Consider the following 25580-nt stretch of genomic DNA (forward strand, 5'->3'; position numbering starts at 1 on the left):
GAGAACAGAAAAAGTACACTCAACCAGGTTTGTTGTCACAGAAAGCATTAAGCATAGTATTTCCTTTCTAGAAATTGTAGGGTATAGGGGATATTCATGTGATTCGAATTATTTTGAAAGTACAAATTTAAAGGTTTGTGAGGTAGAAATTTATTTAATTGAAATAACATGTCATGGACCCAAAAGTCAATCAGAGACTGTGGAGTTGTGATACAAGGTCTTCACAAGATACTGCCAATGTGTACCATTTATCAGCCAAGAATTACATATACTGTACATAAGTTAATCAACAGTGAAGACATATGTTCCTAAATTTAGAATAATGATCTATGAATTGTGTGTGTACAATAAATTTCACATTAAATACTTACAACTTACATTATTATTGCGGACTCTTTGGATTATCATCGTGGTCCCCCAGGAGTCCACGGACCACAGTTTGAGAATGAGTGCTCTAGAGAGCTGTCTGCTATCTTCTACATAGGAACATCTATTATTTGACTGTACCTTCTAGGTGAATTGAATATTAAAGAATGCTGTTGATGATGAGTGAACATTATAGTTCTGGTATATATTGAAGAATATTGGAGGGAAAATATTTTAAATTACATCAACTGTTAACTGATATTCTTCTTTCCAATTATATCCATATCCAACTGAAGTAACTGCATATATTATTTAATTGTTTGTCAAAGTATCATGGTCTTGAGCAATTTTCTGTTGAGAACTTGGGATTTGCACAGTTTGCTGCCTTTTCTTTTTTTTAAATCCAAGCTTGTGTTAGAGGTTGCTCAGAAAGAAGCATATTTTTTAGAACATTATATAAAATATCAATTTAAAAAATTTTAGAATATATTAGTAAAGCATGTTTAGATTAGGTATAAAAGAGAGACCTAATTTATGATAGTTTTCAATAATAGAAAGATGAGTATTAGTATTTCAAATAGAGAAGAAGTTGTATGTAGTTCAAGACTGCATCATGACAGAAGTGTGTTAGATATTATTAGTGTTCACTGCAAGGAAGCAAATACAATAATATTGTTTGTAATAGTAGATATTCTTTCTAATACATACTAGGTTAGCTGGCAGTCATAATGAATCAGATCCCAGGGTGGGCAAAATGCTGCAAGACGTAACACAAGAAGCAGTGCAATAAACCATAGAACCAATCACTTACTAAAAACAGATAGTACGCCAATTATTTCATGTGTTGTGCCACCAAGTGATGCTATACACCTTATAGATTCTGTACCAGTTACATTAGTGGCTGTTATTGATACTCCCACCCTAGGATTAAATTTAAAGCCATCCTGGAATTATAAATATATTGAAATTAAATGTATATATTTTTATTGTACCAAAAAATGTTCCACCATTCCATATCCTATCTAAAAAGAAAATAGATTAAAATAGTACTACTATACAATATTTGCATTTCAACAAATATCATGATAATTTGAGGATTTGAAGAAGTAGAACATTGTTTGGTTTTCAGACTGAACAACTGAAAAATATCTGTCATACTGAGAGAGAGTTTTGTGCACTAGTATTTCATAAAGTTGAAAATAATGAATTCAGTAAAGGGATTCCAAGAAAGCTCCACATAATGGAAAAAGAAGTAAACAGGTCTTGTAAGTTGTAGGCTTCTAACCATTTCCTTCATTTGTATTGTATTATTCTCAGTTATCTTTCATACCTCTGAATTACAACTTTATTGAGCTAGCTGGTTACACAGTTAGGATCAAGTAGCTGTGAGCTTGCATTCGGGAGATGGTGGATTCAAATCCCACAATTGGCAGCCCTGAAGATAGTTTTCTATGGTTTTTCACTTTCACTCCGGCCACTTTACTTTAAAAAATACCTCAGTTACTTCCTTTCCTGTCCTTACCCCTTATGCTATAAGACCTGTCAGTGATGGTGTAATCTTAAAAGTTGCCTTATATGTAAGATAAATTTCACCTCACCTTAGTGACTAAATTATAGTTTTGTATAAGGATATTAGAAATGTTGATGAATGGTCTATAAAACCTGACTGGATGTGTTATTCTGTAAGCTTTCTGGATGACTCATTGTAAATGTCTACTGAACTGAATCGCCTATACTGCAGTATTGTTGTATATGGAACAATGGTTGGTGCTATGTTGCATGAAAAGCATATGATATTCTTCACTGCTTACATACTGATTACACAGTAGAATTAACACAATGAGATCTTGCTCACTTTCATACACTTTAATCCTCCGGACTGGCCATCTTTCATTAAATTTGGATTTTTAAATGAAATACTAGTTTCGAACTTGGGTATTTTTTTATTTTACTATATTTGAGTTCATACTTTCTCATTCATATCTCTAAAATCTGTAATACAATTGATTGATCCTTTAACATGGAAACAGTGGATCAAGATTAGTAGGTTTTTCATTTTCGTAAAACATTCAACATATAACCTTGACTAATAACATATGGCTGATATTGTGTGTTTGATTTTTAGGCCATTCAGAATTGTTTGCACAAGAGATAAATCTACATAATCATTAGTACATAAATATTATGTATGATTTGTTAGGTCAGTTCAATTGATATAAATCAGTGTTGTCCAGTCTATGTTGGCACATGGCTGCCAGTACGTGCACACTACTGTTGAGTCAACACAGCTTTGACACGATTTTAAAGGAAGAATACAATGTGTAGAGCTGCAGTTTGCTGCCATCAACCGCACATAGCACACTTGTTTCGTAGTAACAAGATGAAAACCAGAGAACGTATGCCGTGTGGGCTTCGCTCCCTACAATGAATTATAGAGCCCATACGGTGTACAGCTTTCAACCTCAATGTGTTAATAGTGAAAGATAATGCCTATACTAAACTTTTTACAGTTAACGAATTGCCTCATTGAAATTGTTCTCAAAGTTAAGGCAAATTCTCTGGAGCTGATGTAGAGGATTTCTATGCTTGTATTCAAGTCTGCATATTAAGACTGTGGCAAATGCAGACTCTGTTTATATTTTAGTGTTCTGTATACTTGCATATAAAGATAAAAATTTCATTGTTCCGTATTGAAAGTATTAACGTTAAAATTGAATAATTGAAAAAGAGGTTCAACCTATTCAATACATAAGAGAAAGAAATGTAGTGATTACATTCTTATTTAATAGTAATTAGAATTGGGACCGGTTTCGACCATAGTCCAGGTCATCGTCAGCCGATCAAAACACAAAACATGAAAAACAATGCATATGAAAAAGAAAAAGATTAAGTGAACTCTGGATCGGTATAAGAGGCAATATAAAATCATGATGGGGGTAGAAACTGTGAGTCACTTAAAAGAAAACAGTGCGTAATTTTATGAATGGTGGTACGGCATACGCAATGATAGGTAAAGTCTCACAATGTTTATGAACAGCGGAGAACGGTCAAATGGGTCAGTTTTTACACACCGTCAGGCACAAAGTCACAACACTATCAAACAACATATGAAGATCTATCAATATGTTGAAGTCGAAGACGAATAGATTTATAGAAGCAAACTGCCAGTTCCCGGTGATCAGCGCGGCACACTCAAGGTCATGCGCTGTAGTCTCGAACGCCAAAGTAGAATGGAGAATATCCTGAAGATCCAGTATTTGCCTCGGTTGCGGGAAATTAAGTACGTATATATAGATACATACAACGCAATTAAGTATAACTGAATGAGTAATTGTGTTACTGCTGAATTCCAAGAATTCCAAGAAATCAGCAGTAACGCAATTACTCATTCAGTTATACTTAATTGCATTGTATGTATCTATATATACGTACTTAATTTCCCGCAACCGAGGCAAATACTGGATCTTCAGGATATTCTCCATTCTACTTTGGCGTTCGAGACTACAGCGCATGACCTTGAGTGTGCCGCGCTGATCACCGGGAACTGGCAGTTTGCTTCTATAAATCTATTCGTCTTCGACTTCAATATATTGATAGATCTTCATATGTTGTTCAATAGTGTTGTGACTTCGTGCCTGACGGTGTGTAAAAACTGACCCATTTGACCATTCTCCGCTGTTCATAAACATTGTGAGACTTTACCTATCATTGCGTGTGCCGTACCACCATTCATAAAATTACGCACTGTTTTCTATTAAGTGACTCACAGTTTCTACCCTCATCATCATTTTATATTGCCTCTTATACCGATCCAGAGTTCACTTAATCTTTTTCTTTTTCATATGCATTGTTTTTCATGTTTTATGTTTTGATCGGCTGACGATGACCTGGACTATGGTCGAAACCGGTCCCAATTCTAATTACTATTAAATAAGAATGTAATCACTACATTTCTTTCTCTTATGTATTGAATAGGTTGAACCTCTTTTTCAATTATTCAATTTTAACGTTATACTTGCATATGTCAACTATTTACTACACAAAGGGCACAAATACAGAAACCTCAAAACCAGATAATTTTTCTGATGCCATGTGATGTCTGAGAAGAAAATTCTATCCTAGAATCCACCAGGATTTGAGCCTCAGCTGCCTTTTTAGATCATCTCATCAACCTCTATTAAATTACATTACATATTAAGTATTTCTCTGTTTTCTGTTGGAAAGTAAATTAATTTGCACTCCATTTTACTCTTTTTCACATGTAATACAGAGTCTGGACTTTCCCTCTAATTGGGGATTCATATAATTACATGAATATGAGAAATTTTGGAAAACCTCTTTTTAGTTATTGTCAGTACAAGGAAGGCAATAAAACTTTCTCTCAGTATTTGGAGCAAAATACAAAGTGATACATACGCATTATCTGCAGTAGCAACATTAGCTCATTCTCTCCGGCTATACAGTTATACAGGCCACCTTGTTTGTTGTTAACGAAATGCATGGTGAAGCCTATCTTTGGGTCGTATTCTAGCTTAGTACCATCTTCTGAATTTTCACCTAAAGCCAACTTAGGAAATAAAAGAAAGTTAAGAGAATATAATAATATCTACGTAAAGCAATTTAGGAAGAAAAATTAATATGAATAGTTGATGATAATTTTAGCATCATATACAAATCTGCTGCCTTATGTTGGACCATGGTACAACCTAATGCAAGCTGTATAAAATAAGATTTTGTCAAAATAATGCTGTGTCACAGTGCAACACAGGCTATAGATTTGAACAGAATACAGTAACATAAATTATCAAAATTTGTATATTGTTAAGAAGATTATGTATCACAATATAGCATGTAAATTCTGTTAATAGACTTTGGGATATGATGATTATGATTAAATTTACAGATATTAAGGGACAAAAGCTCACTAAAGGAAAGAAGGAAAACAAAGAATAGTTGGGAGGATTTCTTGATCACATGCTGTTCCAGTGAAAATCTTCAGTATGTGGTGATAACAGCTTCAATGGGATATCATCCCAAATGATCATCCCCAAAACTTATACTTTGTATGAGGTCTATTTCCTACAAAATAACAATGTATGATCACTTCACAACCCTTGCAATTGCATTAACTGCACTTTGGCTGACCAATTTAAGATCAAAATAAAAGCTAGTCACTGTAAATGAGTCTTGCAGAGATACAAGGCAAATTCAGCAAGGAGGAAAAAAATTGTTTATCTCATTTCTTTGATGGTTATAGCCATGGATAGCAGTAATGAGGGTCAATTTTATCATTCTTATGTCTTTTTTGATATAATAAACATTGAAAAGACCCAAGCAAAGATTTTAAGCGATGAGTCTGCAAGTGCGAAAGGCGAACTCAATGCCTCTTCTCTTTACATAAACATCTGCGCATTTCCAAGTGTACTCACCCCTTCCCCTACAGCTGTTCAACTCAACACGTCTTGCAAATGAAAATAATCTGCAGAAATTGAATGACTGTTCAATCGCCATACCTCATGCATAAATAAAGGACTTAAGTGAGTTCATGCCATGCATCCAATTGCTGTGAAGCAATTCTTTTGTCAATATTATCAATGCCTAACCTCAACACAGGAATAAGAACAAGTGAATGATAACAGAGACAGTGACCTGGTTGATTACGAATTAGTGGCATAATTTGATTTTTTGTAATAGAATGTTATTTAGTTGGAGAAAACCTGTGTTTTAGCTTCCTAATTTGTTCATCAGAGATATTCAGTCCTTGAAAATATTAAAAATGTAGAATATGGAAAACAGAAAATGATTCACTTGTATATTTTCTTAATAAATATATTTTATTTGGAAAAAGTATGTAACAAATATTAAAAATGTAGAATATGGAAAACAGAAAATGATTCACTTGTACATTTTCTTAATAAATATATTTTATTTGGAAAAAGTATGTAACATCTGTAAATCTAATTTGTTGAGATTGCCCGAATGAAATCATTTCCTTAAAACATGCATTTGTTGAGCTTTCCCTTCGTATTCACAATGCCCCATATTATATATAAAACTTATTCAACAGGATGAGGGAAACAGAATTTTAGAAAAAACAGTAGAGACTTTTCACCATTCTCATATGACAGGAATTGTAAAACCACAGGATTGACTAGGCCCTACTTACTCTCCTATGAATGTTCAAAGATTCTCAGCAAAGGTCAAACATAAAATTGTATAGCCAAATCTTGACTTTAAAGTGAGACTAGACCTCCACAATGATCATTTACCTATTTTGAACCTTCTAAAGATGTGAATGAAATTTTTGATGAACAGGCTATAATGGCTGTCAAGGACAATTAAATGCTCTTCTGATCCTGAATACATTACTAAGATGAAACAAAGTAACTTTCATAAGCTGAATTAAATTATTTCCTTAGATAGATCTTTTACTGTACTTTCAAAAGCAAAGTTGTTATGACTTACAATCATATAGAAACAGTTATTAGTATCTGGAATTAACTACTTACCGCAACCTACAGGGCTCCTAAATTATTTGTAGCATTACTACAACAATCACAACCAGTACTGGGTATACTGTCCGAACTACAATTGTAAAGAGAAAATCAATTTACTTTTCTCCAGTACACTCACACTTGTGCTTTAAGAACACATTATGAGGTTTGTATAATCAAATTGGTTTGGAGTCCTATATAGAAGACCGCATCAGTATAGACATGATTTGCCATTTTCATTTTACATTCATTACATCAAAAAGTTCTTAGTTGTGATTTTTCTACCAAAAGGTTAAAATTGGACTTTTATCTCTAAATACCAGTACCATTTTAGCTACAAATAACAATATACACTGTCTCATCCAAAGGAAACTGTGTTCTTCTTGTTGTTCAGTGCTATGGGATACCTGTGGTTGTCACAGCAGGAATGTGATTGTGAAATTAAATTGGGATGATACAACCACAACAAAACCACAGTTGTGTTGGCCATATGCGTTGACTTATGGGGACTGTTGAGCACTGAGGAGGCGGTGCAAGAAAACCTCAGGGTTACAATATAATTATTAAATTAATGTAGTAATGGTCCACCTTTCAATACTATAATATGCAATATTGTAAATTACATTAATAAGGGACTAGTTTCCGCTGGGGCTGGCCATCTTCAGCCTGAGTAGTGTACTTGAAGTAAGAAAAAATGAAAATCCACAGCCTGTTTCCAGTTATTTGACTGGGTCAGGAATGGAATTAATGAATGCCCCTTCTAGTGGCAAGGATGGAAATTGTGACGGCTGCCGAAGCCTGTCTCACTCCTCTGGAGCAATGATTAATGAATGACAGATGAAATGAAATGATATTGGAGAGTGTTGCTGGAATGAAAGTTGACAGGGAAGACTAGAGTGCCCAGAGAAAAACCTGTCCCGCCTCTGCTTTGTCCAGCACAAATCTCATATGGAGTAACCAGGATTTGAACCACGGAACTCAGCGGTGAGAGGCCGGCACGCTGCCACCTGAACCACGGAGGTTCACTGTACTTGAAGTAATGAAGTAATAAGTAATAAATGGTAGTAAGTAATCAATATCTAATAGTAAATTAATTATTTCAGAAAAACTTACCACTTCTCCAGTTGTTGTCTGTAGCTGCACCACAATGTCGGGTGCATTTGGTCGACAATCAAACACTGCTGTCTCGTACTGATGAACAGGAAGATAGATCAACACATCCTTCTGAACAAATGGGTAAGTTTCATCTGTTGGAAACATGTCATCACAATTAAATTTAAATCAGGAGACTGTGGTAATCAGACAAAATATATCATAGACTGTGACAAAAATATTTGTATCTTCCTGGAATTAAATTTTATAGAAAAAAAGAACTAAAATGTGAAAGTCATGTTCTTATTCAAAAGCTCTATACTCCACCAAGATATCATCCCCCACCCCACCATAAATTCCACTAAAATCTTTCTTAGTGTACTGTTTAATCACTTTGTTTGTACAAATATAATTTTATTTGATTTTTAATTTATTTTACTATATTTTACTTTATTTTATGAAGTGTACTTAATTTTTCAGTATATCGGTTGGTCTACCAGCCCCTTGCGATTTATTTTCATGCATCCCGCTGCTTTTTTTTTTTTTTTCAGTTCTGAAATACATCGGCCCCTCTCCCAAACCGGGGTAATATATCGAGATATGTAGCTACGGGCTAGGAGACAGAAGGAATCATGAGCACCACTATTAATTCATTACGGGTACCTGAAAAATTAATGCTTAAATCTAGCACAGATATGAAGAACACGTACATTACAACAGGAGCTGCACACACAGACCAGGAGCAGGTATTGTATAGTCTGGAAAATGCGCGCTGCATATCAAGCCTTGCAATAGCTCACACGGCAAAGGTGCTGTGGGAGATGTGATAACAGACAGTCCTCGAAGGTTTCAATACCACACAAGTTTTTTTTTTTTTTTTTTAACCGCCAACTGCCTGGGATGTGGTAAGGTTGCATACTTGATAGCTTCCACAGACTGATTTGTTTATTTGGCCCTGTAAAGGGCTGAATGTATCCTGGCATAGAGTGTGCAGCTGAGTTGGACGAGGCTGAGGATGTGATGGTCTGTGGCTAGGACACAGGCAACCAGTTAGCTACGCTGTACATGTACCAAGCTTCATAGAACATAGGTAGGGCAAAGTGTGCCCCGTTAGAATGATGACACCATACGATGGCAGGTAGGTATGTAGCTACGAGCAAGTAACAACACAAAGCTTATTCACGGCCTTGTGACGTATTCCAGTGACGAGTATGTGGGTATGTTACTCTCTATAGAGAAACTAGACAGAATGCATACCAGGCACAATGCCTGTATCAAGAACGATATCTGGATGGATGACAACTGACAGGCATGACATTTCAGAGTGTGGAAAGATGTCTGTAGGCCACTGCCATGAGGTCTGGTTACAATGAAGAGGTTGTATTGGATGCTATCCGGCATAACCCTCACACTAGCACAAGGGCCATTGCCAGGTGTCTGTTATGCGGATATTGCATAACCAGTGGTTTCATCCATATCATCTGCACTTACAATAGAAACTCCATGGTCATGATTTCAAAGCCCAGGTGGTGTTCTGTCAATGGACCCTCCTACATGTGGACACCGATCCTGTCTTTTTAACGGCAATCTTATTTATGGATGAAGCACGGTTCCACAAAATTAGAACAATTAATTGTCATAATATGCATTACTGGAGTGTGGATAATCCCCATTGGGTATGACAGGCAGCCTTCTAGGTACAGAGGGGCATGAATGCCTGGTGTGGCATTGTGAGTGATGACCTCATTGGTCTCCATTTCTATGCGGGACTACTGATGGAAGAACGCTATCTGCAGTTTCTCCTGGATGAACTACCATCATTCTTGGAACATGAGCCACTCTTTGACCCCTGTAGGATGTGGTTTCAACATGGCTGAGCTCCACCGCATGCAGCAGTGGTCGTCTGGAGCCATCTCCATGTGCCATATCCTGATAAATGGATGGGAAGGGGAGGATCCATCCCCTGCCCCACCAGATCGCCCGATCTCATGCCCCTGGATTTTTTCTGTGAGGTGATGTATAACAAACTGGTGTATGCACAGGAGCTGGCCAATTCTGACATCTCATCACCGAGGCATGTCACTCTGTTACGCCGGAGATGTTGCAAGGTGTCAAACGATCCTTGCAACATTGCACATGGTTCTGTATCGAACACGGAGGTCATCAGTTTGAGCAGGTGCTATATTAAATGGTGTAAGTAACTGAAATCCTGTCACATGTTTCCTAGCTTCTTCCAACCCAGCTCCATACTATATGCCACCATACCAACAGCCCTTTTCAGGATCAAATAAACAAATCTGTCTGTGGAACAACCCACATAAGCAGAAATGTTTCGGAAAGAAGAAGAAGTATGTGGAAACTTAAGCATGTAACCTTGCCACATCCCACGCAACTTGCTGTAAAAGAAGTAAAAAAGAAAAATGCTTGCATGGGATTCGAACCTTTTAACCCTTGAGCACTGTTCGCTTTCAGATCTCCAACCGCACCCCTGTCAAGAGAGCTATTGTGAGGCTTGACATGCAGCAGGCAGCTACTAGCCTATACAATACCTGTTCCTGGTCTGTGTATGCACCTCCTGTTGTAAGGTACACGTTTTTCATTTCTATGCTAGTTTTATGGGTTCATTCGGGGTGCTCATAATGAATTAATAGTGATGCTCATGATTCCTGCTGTTTTCTAGCCCATAACCACATATCTCATCAAATTACCCCAGTTTAGGGAGAAGGACACATGTATTTCAGAGTTAACACGGCAGGTTGCATAAAACTACTGTATCATTACTACTTAGAGGTTATAAAAATTACTACCTAATAAAACAAGAGGTAATCACAGCAGTATGAGAGTATGAATAATTATTATAGTAAGAATAATTATTATATATAAAACAGCAAAAGAACTAAGAAGCAAGCAAGTTAATAACGCAGCAAAAGGAACTAAGAAGCAATTTAATAATATGTATGCAACACTTCCGCTACTGTATGTTTTTCAACAGATATTTTTCTAGGTCTAATGAAGTCCAAACTTAGGACAAGAATTTTGTAATTGTTCTCTGGGATCCCACCTTTAATCTCATGACAGATATATTTTGCAGTACGCATGATATAGTACGGTACTCCAGATTCATAAAAGCTCTTATTCAACCTCTACCAGCTGGCCAGAATGGAATTCAGATTGCAGAGTTGGATCAATGATCAATATTTATGATAAGAGGAACAGCATATTAGTTATATTATAATATACAATGCAGCAGATGATACACTCCTGTTGTTGCTTTAAATGCTATCAAAAACATAATTGACAGTCTTGTGATGATACCTGATAGCTATGAATATTTTAAGCTGGTATAGTCAGAGGCACCCTAGAGCTTAAAATAAGCTATTTTTTCCAGCTTTGTCTCGCACACTCTGGATGTGGATTCTTAACGCCAAGATTTGAAACTCAAAATTGCTTTCAAGTTTTAACTCCCCAGTCTCATCATCTACTATCTCCTGTACTATCTGAGCCATGAATTTCTTTCTCTGGATTTCTCGCATTTTTTGCAACTCTTTCAGCCATTGAGATAGCATTATACAGGGTCTTTCACTCGAAGTGGGGCCGGCCGGCCGACCGGCCAGCGCAGCGGGGAGATGGGCAAGCTGAAGGTCAGACAAGCACACAGCAACTCGCTGAGCTTGGGGCCAGGAGAACGCCCGTATGAATCACATGTAAATAACAAGCACACATAATAACGCATAATCAGAGTAAAATAATTCCTCACCTTGTCACAAAAGATGTTGAAAATGCCCTCCACCTGCATCTATACATTCTTTTTTCTTTCTTTTTTTTTTCTTTTTTTTTTTTGCTAGGGGCTTTACGTCGCACCGACACAGATAGGTCTTATGGCGACGATGGGATAGGAAAGGCCTAGGAGTTGGAAGGAAGTGGCCGTGGCCTTAATTAAGGTACAGCCCCAGCATTTGCCTGGTGTGAAAATGGGAAACCACGGAAAACCATCTTCAGGGTTGCCGATAGTGGGATTCGAACCTACTATCTCCCGGATGCAAGCTCACAGCCGCGCGCCTCTACGCGCACGGCCAACTCGCCCGGTTCTATACATTCTGGCTTCATCTAAGGAAATTTTCATTTATACGCATTAGTTCATCTCATCTACTGAGATAGCCTCAATTTCTCTCATGATATTTTGTTTGAGTTCATCTAGAGTGTGAGGGTTTGTTGCATAAGCCTTATTTTTCAATTTTCCTCATAAATAAACATTGCAAACCGTAAGATCTGGGGCACAATGGTTTACTAATTACCCTGTTCTCAAAAATTTCCTCAATTAAATTTAATGACACATTAGCCATATACACGGCTGCCGAGTTTTGCTGGAAATATCCAGATTGGCATTCATTGTCTGTCAACTGTTAAAAAATGGTACAAGAATGTCATTCCTATATCTCTCCTCAGTGATTGTGGTTTCAAAAACTATAGGCCCTATTATACTGTCTGCAGTTACTGCCGCCAACACTCCCATTTTCACACTAGATGAACTCAAACAAAATATCACGAGAGAAAAAGAGGCTATCTTTGTAGATGAACTAATGCATATGGATGAAAATTTCCTTAGATGAAGCCAGAAATGTGTAGATGGGGTGGAGCACATTTTCAACATCTTCTGTGACAAGGTGAGAAATTTGTTTACTTTGATTATACATTATAATGTGTGCTTGTTATTTACATACGATTCATAAGGACACGCTCCCGGCCCCAAGCTTAGTGATTTGCCTTGCGCTTATCTGACCTTCAGCTCGCCTATCTATTCGCTGTGCTGTGACCGGCCAGCCCCACTTTAAGAGAAAGACCCTGTAGTTAGACAGTGTTCTGTATTGGTCAGCAGGGGGAGAGTACAGAATTATCTCCCACCTTGGAGCTTGTTCTGCTCATTCAGATGAAGGTTTGTGGGACTGCAAATACCTACATCAATCTATGATATGACTCAGTTAGTGCACAAGATTATTACAGAAACACTGTCCACAATAACTCCAAACAGAGATGTTTTACAGTGCTGTAGCATCCTGAGTAAGTATATTCTTCTAGGTGAAACAGTTTAGAAGGCTTGGGTATGTCAGGGGCATAACAAATGTGACAGGGGCCTGCCTGCCAAAATAAAAATTTGGGCCCCCTCAAATAAAATGTAAAAACCTACGAAAAGCTGATATAAATTTAATTGCATAATATGCAGTATACTGTCAAATGATGTAAACAACAAGATTATTCACTATTGTAAGATTATTATAAAATAACCTTAGTATGTCTGATTTGGCTGCCTTCGTGGTTTAACGGCTAAGCTGCTGAACCATACACCACTTAGTTATTCATACTTAAAATTGGTTTTATTTTACAGTAAGTACAGAACTATACTCTGTAACTGATACCAAAGTCTGAGTTATAATAATTTATTTGATTACAATGCAGAAAAGTATACAACAAAATTATATCAAGAAATGTTCAAATAAAGTTTGAAAAATATCAAAGAGCACAACCGATACACGTTCGCACAGAGAGAGCTAATTTGAAACTGAGCTGACTAAGTGTTACTACACCTACTTCTTATTACCATTATAAAAATTGTTATAGAATAAATGTGTGATGAAAGTTAAATGTTCAGCAAAATGTGTGTATAATACGATCTCAGATGCACTACACATCAAGAAAGTATCATTTTCTAACTAAAAATATAATATTCTTGTATCAATTTTCACTGCTGTAATTATTTTTAAACAATTTGGTGCAGGTCTTTTGTGAGGAGTGTGCTGCGAGAGATGGCAAGGAGAAGCATTGTTTACAGCTGTGCTATAATAACTGCTGCTAGATGGCAATTCCTGTATATTTAGACTGATTCTAAAAAACTGCCTGGACCATTTCCGTGCAGAGTGACATTAGGCTAGATATATATATTTATTTTGCGAGGAGTCTGCGGGGCCCCTTAAAGGTCCGGGCTCTCCTGCATTGCATACCCTGCAGGTCCTCACATTACACCCCTGGGTATGTCAGATAGAACATGGGCTAATCAAAATAGCACACTAAACACTTTCAAACCAGACACTTCTGATTTGAGTAATTAAACAGCATTCACTTGTCAGAAGTGCTCAAATATGAGTTTTGGGCGAGTCTTAACTGCTTGAAGTTTTTTTTTTCTAGTTGTTTAATATCCCACTAACACAGCAAAGGTTTTTGGCAACATCAGGATGGAAAAGGGCTAGGATTGGGGAGGAAGCAGCTGTGGTCTTAATTAAGATACAGCCCCAGCATTTGCATGGTGTGAAAATGGGAAACCACAGAAAACCATCTTCAGGGCTGCCAACGATGCGATTTGATTCCATTATATCCCAAATGCAAGCTCACAGCTACAATACTACACTAACCTCATGGCCAACTCGCTTGGTACTGCTTGAAGTATGTCTGATATTTCATGGAACAGACTTTCAACTTATTAGCTTGTGTCTAGTAAAGAGTATATGCCAAAGAGATCTTAAGTACAGAACAAAAATAGTTGAATGGGGAGAGCATCTGACTTGAAATTGGAAGGTTGTGCGTTCGGTTCCCATCAGTGTGCAGGTGGCCAGTTTTGTTCTGTACTTAACCTTTTGACTGAGCGACTAGAATTCTACCTGATATAGATGTTGATTCCCATAGGGAACCTGAAATATTTGTCCCAAATTAGTAAATATTTGGTAATGAGACAAAGTCTCTTATAGTGCATTGGCACTGCCGGTGGCTCCAAGTAGCCTACGCAGTGGCCTCCATGGTATGCACTAGCCATGCGTCTTGGTAGGTGTGCTATTTACCACCTGATGAACCCAACTTAGCACACTGAGCCAAAATGCTGGCAACCAGGAATGAGTTAGCTGGAAAATTTATAATGTCCAATAAAGGACCATTTATAATTGTATTAGAATTCTACCGCTGAACAACCAGTAGGTAATTATTCAGAATAAGTGACAATTGTGCCCAAATGAGAAGTGGCATTTTGATAATTTAATCATATGAACATTTTACTATTATCATCATAATTTTAATGAATTAATATGAATAAGTGTTTAAATTACAGTACTGTATTTACTATGCAATCCGCAAAAACAGTAGCAGAAGAATAACTTGCCAATGCTGCTATTACAACTGTGTTTTCAATACACTACAGCATAAAATGATATAATGGAAAAAAAACAGTGCCGTCATGAATGAGGCTACCCGGTTCACCTGGCCTGGACTCAGCAAGTCTGCATCGTTCAGACCACATGGCTACTGTATTTGTGCAGCAGACTACTCACCTCATCTGATCTGCACAGAATCTGTTTTGAAAGTAACCAGCTCAATATCAGAGTTTTAACTGTTTGTGTAGAATCACCAAGCATTTTGACAGCTGTTCAATAGTTGCGTTTTGGCAGTCACGTGTAGACACCACTGCAGCGTTTGAACAGCTCGTGTAGAATGGAACTAAAAGAGTAAAACCCACTACAAGTGCAGCTGTTGTTGATGCCTTTAGGTGTCTAATGGGGTTAACATCTCTTTGGCATGTAAGGTACTAAATTTCCTCGACATGACTTAATGAGCTGAAGTCCAGCTCTGTAGGTGACTGGTTAACATGATGGCCTTCGGTCCAAAGAGTCTTGGTTTTGATTCCCGGCCGGGTCGGAAGTTTTAACCTTCATTGGTTATTTCCTCTAGCTTGAGGACTGGGTGTTTATATCAATTTCAACATTAGATTTCATCTTAGGTAAGGACCCAGAAACTCAGATTGCTCATGAGCATCAACTCTAAAGACCTGCACCAGACCTCTTCAGAGGCAATACACCTTTAAAAGAAAACAGAAGCTGAAAGTCCATCAAGAACAATGCAGTCATTAAAGCTAAATATTCAAAAGATGTCTGAGGTTACGAATTTCTCTTACCATAGATAAAGAATGGAGATCCCCAAAATAGACCAAATACATTTCACTTAGAATAGCTTCAGTCAACACAAATCTTCAGTTAGAAAAACCTTAACTGCAAGGTAAACACAAAGACAGTTCTCAAGGTGATATTATTTTGCTTTTGTGACCATGACTTGATAGTGAAAAAATTATGGCAACTTATGGCAAAGATGGTCACGTCTTAAATACCTAAAGCTCACAACTTGCTAAATAGGCTATTTTAAAGAATGAAACCTCTTTGTAAACTATCTGCAGTCCCACTACCAAGAGAGTTGGCTATGTGGTTTGGGTTACGTAGCTGATAGCTTGCATTTGGGAGACAACAGATTCAAAACCACATTATCTCATTTCCACAATTTACGTTGAGATAGGCTCTGAATGAAAGCAACAGCATTTCTTTCTTTTTTTTTTTTTTTTTTTTTTTTAACAAAGGGTGCAATTTACAGAAAATGATTTAGAAGGAGTGATGGTGATGTCCGCTTTGACCGATCTGTTGATGGAGACTGTATTATTATTGTTGTTGTTGTTGCTGTTGTTGTTGTTGATGTTGATATTATTATTATCATCATCATCATCATCATCATCATCATCATCATCATCATCATCATTATTATTATTATTTTTACTACTACTACCACTATTACTAATGGTTCATGGTGTAGATTACTGTAGTCGCGTCCTAGTTCATGAACCATGGGCAACAGCTGAGTGGCCTAGTAAGCGGTCCTGAGAGTCGGGATACCAGTTGCTATGGAATGGCAGTGAGCATCACAGACATATTCTGATTCATGGCCCTCCTTGTGCTCAGGTGGCTAGGACTATACAATCCACTGTGGTCCCTAACCCTTTAGAGGAGAGATCCTCATTTGGACTATGTGTATGTAGGGTAGTGTCCTGCTTCATGAATTTACTGAGCTCAGAACATTTTCAGCAAGCCTGGGACCTATGGGAGTAACGGAGTCCCACTCCCATTTGACAGGCGAGGGACTCCTTGGAAATGACTTGGCGAACAAAATGGTGGAATGCAATGAGGAGCTATCAGTATTAATGGGGCTTATGGAAGAAAGAAAGTAGAACTGGCTGAGTCAGCAAGGAGGATGCATCTGGATGTGCTAGAAGTAAATGCTGTTCAGGTAAGGGGAGATAATGATAAGAGTTAGGAGACTATAAGTGTACTTGACGGGTGTTATAAAGGGAAGGGCAGACTGTAGGGTAGGGCTGTTCATCGAGAATACTATTGCACACAACTAACTTTCTGTTAGGCCTGTAAATGAGTGAATATTGTGGGTAGATTTGGCGGTTGGAGGAATTAGGACGAGAAATGTTTCAGTGTATTCACCATGTGAGGGTGCAGATGAGGATGTAGTTGACAAGTTTTATGAAGCATAGAATGACGTCGTAGTCAGGGTTAACAGCAAGTAGATGATAGTGCTAATGGGTGATTTCAATGAGAGAGTTGGAAATAGAACTGAAGGATATGAAAGGGTGATTGGTAAATGTGAGGAAGATATGGAAGCTAATAGAATGAGAACTCTTCGCAGGACTTCTGTGCTAGTATGGGTTTAGCAGTTATGAATATATTCTTCAAGCATAAGGCTATTCACCGCTACACATGGGAGGGTAGGGGTACCAGATCCATGATAGACTATATCTTAACCGACTCTGAATTCAGGAAATCTGCTAGGAAAGTACGAGTTTCCAGGGATTTTTCGATGATACAGACCACTAACTGATCTGTAGTGAACTAAGAATCTCTAGGCCTAGAATAGAGAAAGTGAAATCTATCTGCAAATGAACAAGGATAGAAAATCTGCAGGATGAGGAAATTAGAGAAAAGTACACGGATATAATTAATAGGAAGTACCGAACTGTGGACAGTAAGCAGGTTCAGGATATAGAAAAAGAATGGGTGGCCTACAAGGATGCTGTAGTAGCAACAGCAAGGGAATGCCTAGGAACAACTCTGTGTAAAGATGGGAAAAATCGAACATCTTGGTGGAATGATGAAGCGAGAGCAGCTTGTAAACGTAAAAAGAAGGCTTATCAGAAATGGCTGCAAACAAGGGCCGAGGCAGATGGGGAATTGTACGTAGATGAAAGAAACAGAGCAAAAAAAAAAAAAGTTATTGAATACAAAAAGAAGTCGTGGGAAGATTTTGGTAATAACCTGGAAAGGCTAAGTCAAGCAGCAGGGAAACCTTTCTGGACAGTAATAAAGAATCTTAGGAAGAGAGGGAAAAAGGAAATGAATAATGTTGTGGGTAATTCAGGTGAACTCATAATAGATCCTAGAGAATCACTGGACAGGTGGAGGGAATATTCCGAAAATCTGCTCAACGTAAAAGGAAATCTTCCTGGTGGTGTCACGCACAACCTGAGCTCATGGGGAAGAGGAAAATGATGTTGGTGAAATTATGCTTGAGAAATTGGAAAGGATGGTAAATAAACTCTGTTGTCATAAAGCAGCAGGAATAGATGAAATTAGACCTGAAATGGTGAAGTATAGTGGGAAGGTAGGGATGAAATGGCTTCATAGAGTAATAAGATTAGCATGGAGTTTTGGTAAGATACTTTCAGATTGGACATAATCAGTAATTGCACCTATCTATAAGCAAGGGAATAGGAAAGATTCCAACAAATATCGAGGTATCTCATTGATTAGTATACCAGGCAAATTATGCACTGGCATCTTGGAAGAGACGGTGCGATCAGTGGTTGAGAGGAAGTTCGATGAAAACCAGCATGGTTTCAGACCATAGAGGGGCTGTCAAGGATCAGATTTTCAGTATGCATCAGGTAACTGAAAAATGCTAAAAGAGGAATAGACAGTTATGTTTATGTTTCATAGATCTAGAGAAAGCATATGACAGGTAACGAGGGAAAAGATGTTCACCATACTGTGGGACTATGGGATTAAGTGTGGATTATAATCAACAGCTGCCTCTTGGATCAGTGGAAGAGTGTCGGCCTCCGGATCCCAAAATAGCAGGTTCAAACCTGGTAGAGGTAGTCGGATTTTTGAAAGGCGGAAAAAAAGACCATTTGACACTCCATGTCATACGATGTGAGCATTTGAAAGATCTCTGGTGACATATTGGGTGTTTACCCCACAAAATTAAATCTCAGCCATAGACACCCAAGAGAGTTTTGGTTTACTTGGTCTGCCAACTAGTGGGCCTAGAGTAAAACAGAATGTCGAAATTAACGAGTAGACAGCCAGATGGTGGCAAATTGAAATGTCTGCACTTGGTAGCTGAGGCCATATGATTATGATGATGATAATGACTATTATTATTATTATTATTATTATTATTATTATTATTATTATTATTATTATTATTATTATTAAAATCAATCAAAGGCATTTATGTTGACAATTGGATTGCAGTGAGAATTGATGGTACAATGAGTTTGTGGTTCAGGGTTCTTACAGGGGTTAGACAAGGCTGTAATCTTGCACCTTTGTTGTCCGTAGTTTACATCCTAATATAATATTGAGGGATGTTCCACCATTGAACACACTGTAAAATATATTAAATTTATTAAGCAAAGACCGGTTTCGACTCCCTTGGAATCATCATCAGTTCTTGTTGAATATCAAATCAAGGAGAATCTTATAACAATCATCATTAGGGTTGTCTACATACATCTTGATTGGTTGACATTTACATCCTGTTTGAGTGCCCCGTTTAACCCTCGACTGGCGTTGTAGGGTCTTTAAAGATACCAGTGACTTTGTACAACCCTGGCGCTCCCTCCGTATTCCATTCTGGCTATCGCCTTTCACGGTAGCTGTTACTTAGTTCAAGATCAATTGCTGTCTAGAGTTGTAGCGTTTAGTAAATATTGGATTTCTCAGAAACTTAATTTAAATATTGTGTGGTGCCGTTTAGGACCCCACAACGGCGTTTGTGTTACGAAGTTTGTCGTGACTTAAAATTTTGTAAGTGTTCATATTTCATTCGAAGTGCGTGTTTGTTACTTTTCCTTCATGTAAGCCTTGCTGTGGCTTCCACATCTCGCCCTGGCATGTCAGTGTGTGATCCTAGATTCGCAGTGTTTTAGAGGAAGATGCCCAAGGAAATGACGACAGTGATCTCTCAGATTAAAACGATCCAGATTACAATTCTGAGCACGACACAGATTCGGAATAAGAAGAAGGTGAGGAAGACGAAGAGGGAAGTTCCACGGACAAACTAGACATCCATAACCAGCCGTCATCTTTCTCTGGTAGGAACAGATAGAAGTGGTCAGCTACCGAACCCAACAGACAAGTGAGACATCAAAGTCAGAACATTATTGTCAAACTTCCAACCTTTAAGTGCTTGTGAAAATGACGTAAATGACCATGAAGTTCAAAAGTTTTATGAGTTTTGTATACTATAGCATTTGAATTTACCTTTGAATTTGCTTTGGAGCAATGAACATTTAAAATTTGTTTTCATTTATGTTTAATTCATGGGAGTGCGATTTTCTTTTAAAATCAGTGACGGTAAAACAATTGTGCATTATCTCATAATCTATAATCAGTAAAGATATTAATTTCTCACTGTAGGTAATGCAAAAGGTATAAGGAAATATAATTGATATGTATTTATTTTTAAAACTTTAATAAAGGGTGTTTGAAGTCATCCATTCTATGGTATCCTTTTCGACCCCACAACGCCATTTACGTACAAAAGTTTTCACAACGCCAGTCGAGGGTTAAGGCAGCAACATCGTGCAACTTGCCTTCTGTTTGCCCATACCCACATCAACTGGTAACTTCGCCAATGGAGATCTGTGTTGTTCACACACGAGTCCAGATTTCCCCTGTCACAGCGTGATGGACGTCAACGTGTATGGAGATGCTGTGCTGGATAGTACATGCCAAATATTGCCCAGGAAAGCGACCAATTCAGGCAAGGTTCTGTGATGGTGAGGGATGGCATCAGTATTGATGGCCGTACAGATCTTGACGTCGTCCGTGGTAATCTTACCGCTGCAGAGTACATCGAGCAGATACTGCTACAGCGTGTGTTGGTCGCTGCATACGGTGTTGGCCCTGAATTCATAATCATGCACAACAATGCTGGGGCTCATGAAGCGCACATCATCAGAGCTGTCTTGTGAAAACTGGACATTCAAGGGATGGAATGGCTAGCAGTGAGTCCCGACCTTAATCCCATCGAGCATGTGTGGGATAGGCTTGACAGAAGTGTTCATGGGCGTCCTGTTCCACCACAGACTCTCTAACACCTCAAACAGGCTGTAACTGAAGAATAGGACCTGATACCACAACGAGAACTCGGTCGACTTATACGGAGCGTGCCACATAGGTGCTAAGCTGTGATAAATGCTTATGGAGGACATACACCATATTGAAGCTCTCCAACCCTTATTTGGAAATTTCCGTTTGTGTTCTGAAAATGAACTCAAATCCATCGATGTTCTTTTGTATACTTCAATGGTAAAGAATAAAGATTTAGTTGGTAATATACCTGGGTGTGAGGTATTGTTTTGTGGAGCATGTCTTTCATTCAAAAACATGTTCCCCTCATTTTTTTGAACTGTGTAGTAAATAAGATTGAATCAAGGTGCAGTAAAGCTAATGCAGTGAGCTCACAGTTGCGATGAACATTACTCTGTAAGAAGAAAGTCAGCTCCCGAACAAAATAATCTTTACATCGGTCTGTTTTCAGACCAATTTTGCTTTATGGGAGCGAAAGCTTGGTGGACTCAGGATATCTTATTCATAAGTTAGAAGTAACAGACATGAAAGTAGCGAGAATGGTTGCTGGCACAAACAGGTGGGAACATTGGCAGGAGGGTACTTGGAATGAGAAGATAAAGGCTAGGTTAGGAAAGAACTCTATGGATGAAGCTGTACGCATAAACCAGCTTCAGTGGTGGGGTCATGTGAGGTGAATGGAGGAGGATAGGTTACTCGGAGAATAATGGACTCTGTTATGGAGAATAAGAGAAGTAGAGGGAGACCGAGCCATTCAAAAATCTGTACACATTGTGTTTAATAAATCTATTATTTAATGACCATCAACCTTACATTTACCACTCTGAAGTTCTGTGTAGAAGACATATTTTGGTAGTGTGATATCATTTATGTGCACCAAATGTCACACATCACGTTAGCTGGCCTTTCATCAGCAGGTGCTGAGATTCCATGCTGTATGTGTTGGATATTTGAAGAACCTCAGAGTTGGGTATAAGATCTTGCCACTTGCAGAGTTTTCTAGACATTTCACAATTGTAAATGTTACCGAGTTTTTGTGGTAGTTAAGCATGAAAGAAGGTGCTGGGTGGTGAATAGGTCTCAAGCTACTAAAGAGAAATTAAATTTTAAAATTTAACAAGGTTATATTTTCTTTTCAAAATTAGGTAACAACAAATAGAACAGGTACTTAGTAGCCGAAATACAACTTGAAATGTACAATTACAGGGATTAAAGAATTTGGGCTTCGAGCCCTGAAAACACAATTCTTGAGCAACTAGCTCAACTTTACGATATACCAATTTCAACAAAAGGGGCAGAAGACCCCACTCAAACCCTGGAGCCCTTGCTCCAAATTACACAGCAAAGCCTCCTCGAGGCATACAACTCTCAGTTTTAGAAAAGAGCCACTCGCTCTTAAAGTTAAGCCTCTCCCAGGCCACACCAAACTCAACTTTCAAGTTGTCCTCAAAGGACATATACACAGGGGTAAAATACCCAACCTACTGAGGTCTATTAGGTGAGAAAAGATTAATACGTGACCTCTAAAATACAACTTGAGAGGAGGCGAACTTGCACTCCTAATACACTTTGCTTTTAAAACCTAATCTGGCTCTGGGCCACTAACGCAAGGGCTAATCCCATACTACAGAGGTGACTTAGAGAAGAACACTTTACATTACATAAACGAAGAAAAGTTTGAGAAAATAAGTTCACCTCAAAACAAATGTGAGTGGGAGCTCGAGAGGGTTAGCACTCTCTATCCCAATATGTAGCTTTACAAGAAAAAGAAGAAAAGAGTAGTTACATTTTAGGAAAAGGTTACATGATGGAAAACGCTTCGAACCCGCCGCGAGAGTTAAACTGCCGACCTAGCAAGAAAAGAAGATATTAATAGGCCATTACCTGGTAGTAGATCGCTGCCGGGGAAAGAGGCGCTTCCCGCCTCCTGCTATGTACTTAATACACTGAAAGATGGAACAGAAGTGGCCCGGAGACCCCAAAATCAGCAGTTTATATCCTCTCGCGGAAGATTCTAGGCGTTAGGGGAAATAAAACACCCTCCCACAAGATCTTTATTGGTTCGGGAAAAGAAACCCCTACATAGAGGAAAAAGAAACACATTATTGGTGGAAAATTAATTAAAGAAATTCGGGATTGGCTAGATCCAAACTAAGGGGAAAAAGAGGGGTATACAGCCAACTTAAACAATAACAGAAAGAAATTTAACAAGGAACAAACTCTTGAAATAAAAATTTCTCCAACAAAATAGTTCTTTGATTTCGCACTAGGTTGCACTATTGTAATTCTTCAGTAGTGTCCTCTAGAAGAGAAAGTTCACACTTCTTACTTCAAGCGAAACAAAAACACATCAAAAGTGACACAGTTCAAAAACTCAAAATTTTCCACGTGGTGACATCTTCTGAGAAAGTAGAGAATTAATAGAATAGATAAAGTTCAACCTTCCTCCAGAAGAGGAGTTTCAACTGGCGCAACTTTTAAATAAACGGTGTAGAGGTGTACCGCCCGGTACAGACCTCCCCCCCCAAAAGTTCCTCCAAGGGGTAACACAGAAGAACATAAGCTTTGTTTCCAAAATAAGGTCCAATTTTGATGTTGATATTAAGATTAATTGCGGAAGCATTTATAAGATTTTAGTAATTTGGTTGGTTGCAATTTCAAAATTTTGTTGTTGCCGGTGCAGTAAAGTTTTTCTGTTGTAGTAGTTGAATTTCTGAAGATAAACCTTTAATGCTTAAAAGTTAAGAAAAGTTTTGCAATGTCCACCAAATATTGTTGTTAAATTCCCAAATGTAATTATTGCTTATGGTGACTGTCCATGTAGTTGATGTAGATTGAGTCGGATGGCCAGACCGGCCGTTGCAGCTTGCGTCCAACGGAGGCCGCTCGGACCCCTCAAGTACCCTGAGATACCGCTCGCCCGCACTATGAGGGGAGCAGAGGTGTTGAAGTACGCCGCGCCCGCGGTGAACAGATACAGGCTGCGGGCATGTAGCAGGACGTGCGCCGCACATCAGCCTTGGCCGGGGGGAGAGCTCCGGCTCGCCGTGCACATGTCGTCCTCGCTGGAGAGGAGGGGGCCCATCCCCCTCCCCAGTCGCTGCACGGCGCTGCGCGGCTGCGGGGGCACTGAAACATTAAAGCTAGGCGGCAGAATTGTGTTGGACAATCCTTTTCTTTGAGGGTACAGGCTTGTGGAGAGGTTGAGGGGCCAGCGGCGTGTAGATATCCATGGCATTTACTATTATTAAGCCACAGTGTAAGGTGGAGCAGGAGACGGGAGCGTGGTAATGGCCGTGGCAAGAACAGGATGGCAGTTTAACGGGTCGGGGCAGGTTTTACATAAGGCTTACATCTAAAACCAAAATATTACAGAAGGGGCAGAATGCCTTAAAAGTGAAACTCAAAAAAAAAATATAACCTTCATATCCTTTCCAAAATAATATGGAGCAAGTTAACACAGAAATTACACCGGTTTCACCTGGGACAGGTGAACCCTAAATATCCTCTCGGTGGCTGGATTACTTAACAATAAGGTAACCGGCGTAAGAAAATTGAGAATGACACAAGGCCCATGAAATCTGGGGGCAAGCTTGCCCGCGGGAACAAAGTTCTTGACCATAACCTGGTCACCTACCTTCAAAGGGGTGGGTCTCCGTCCACGATCATACCTTTCCCTAACCTTTTCATGAGACACTTTAAGATTGGCTTTAGCCTTCTTCCAAAGATCTTTAATGTTATCCGGATCTATTGTCTCGGGTAGAATGTCATTCAAAGACCAGAGGTTAGAGAGCGGCGAGTTGGGAACAAACTTGAACATCAAAGAAGCTGGAGTAAACTTGTGAGATTCATGAACCGCCGAATTCAAAGCAAAAGCTATCCAATGCAGGGACGTGTCCCACCTGGAAGGATCTTCATGATGATAGGCAATGAGTGCGGACCTGAGATTACGGTTAACCCGTTCAGCCAGAGAAGGTTGAGGGTAATAAGCAGAAGTAGTTACATGAGAGATGGACAAGTCAAAACAGAATTTACGAAATAAATTTGATGTAAAAGCCTTAGCATTATCAGATACAATATATTGACATGGACCAAAAGAAGCAAAAATAGAATTTAAGCAAGTAATTGTAGACTGAGCGGTAGCCAGCTTAGTCGGGAATAACCACGAAAATCTTGTAAAACCATCTACACACACAAAGATGAACTTGTTGGCATTACCCTTTGACTGGGGGAAGGGTCCCACATAATCGATATACAGGCGTTCCATGGGGCGCGACGCTTGATGAGAAGACAAAAGGCCTACTTTAGTGGACATGGTGGGTTTACTGATCAAACAAGATTTACAAGCTTTTACAAGTTCCCGAATTTCACCGTCCATACCTTTCCAGATGAACATTTCACGAATCTTTTCTCGAGTTTTAAAGATACCCAGGTGCCCCCCCAATGG

At 38.7% G+C, this 25580-nt stretch overlaps 1 protein-coding gene across 1 annotated transcript in view; it reads right to left on the reverse strand.

Moving 5' to 3' along the window:
- Nucleotides 1-4747: 4747 nt before the first annotated feature.
- The window catches only part of LOC136866090 (vascular endothelial growth factor receptor 1), a 335917-nt gene continuing 315084 nt past the window's right edge, over nucleotides 4748-25580 (reverse strand). The window contains exons 4-5 of the mRNA XM_068226813.1: nucleotides 7974-8107; nucleotides 4748-4933 (exon numbers count right to left, since the gene is read on the reverse strand). Coding sequence (XP_068082914.1) covers nucleotides 4748-4933; nucleotides 7974-8107 — 320 coding nt within the window. The remainder of the gene's footprint in view (nucleotides 4934-7973; nucleotides 8108-25580) is intronic.

Source organism: Anabrus simplex, chromosome 3, assembly GCF_040414725.1.
Source record: "Anabrus simplex isolate iqAnaSimp1 chromosome 3, ASM4041472v1, whole genome shotgun sequence".
Classification (NCBI taxonomy): Eukaryota; Metazoa; Arthropoda; class Insecta; order Orthoptera; family Tettigoniidae; genus Anabrus; species Anabrus simplex.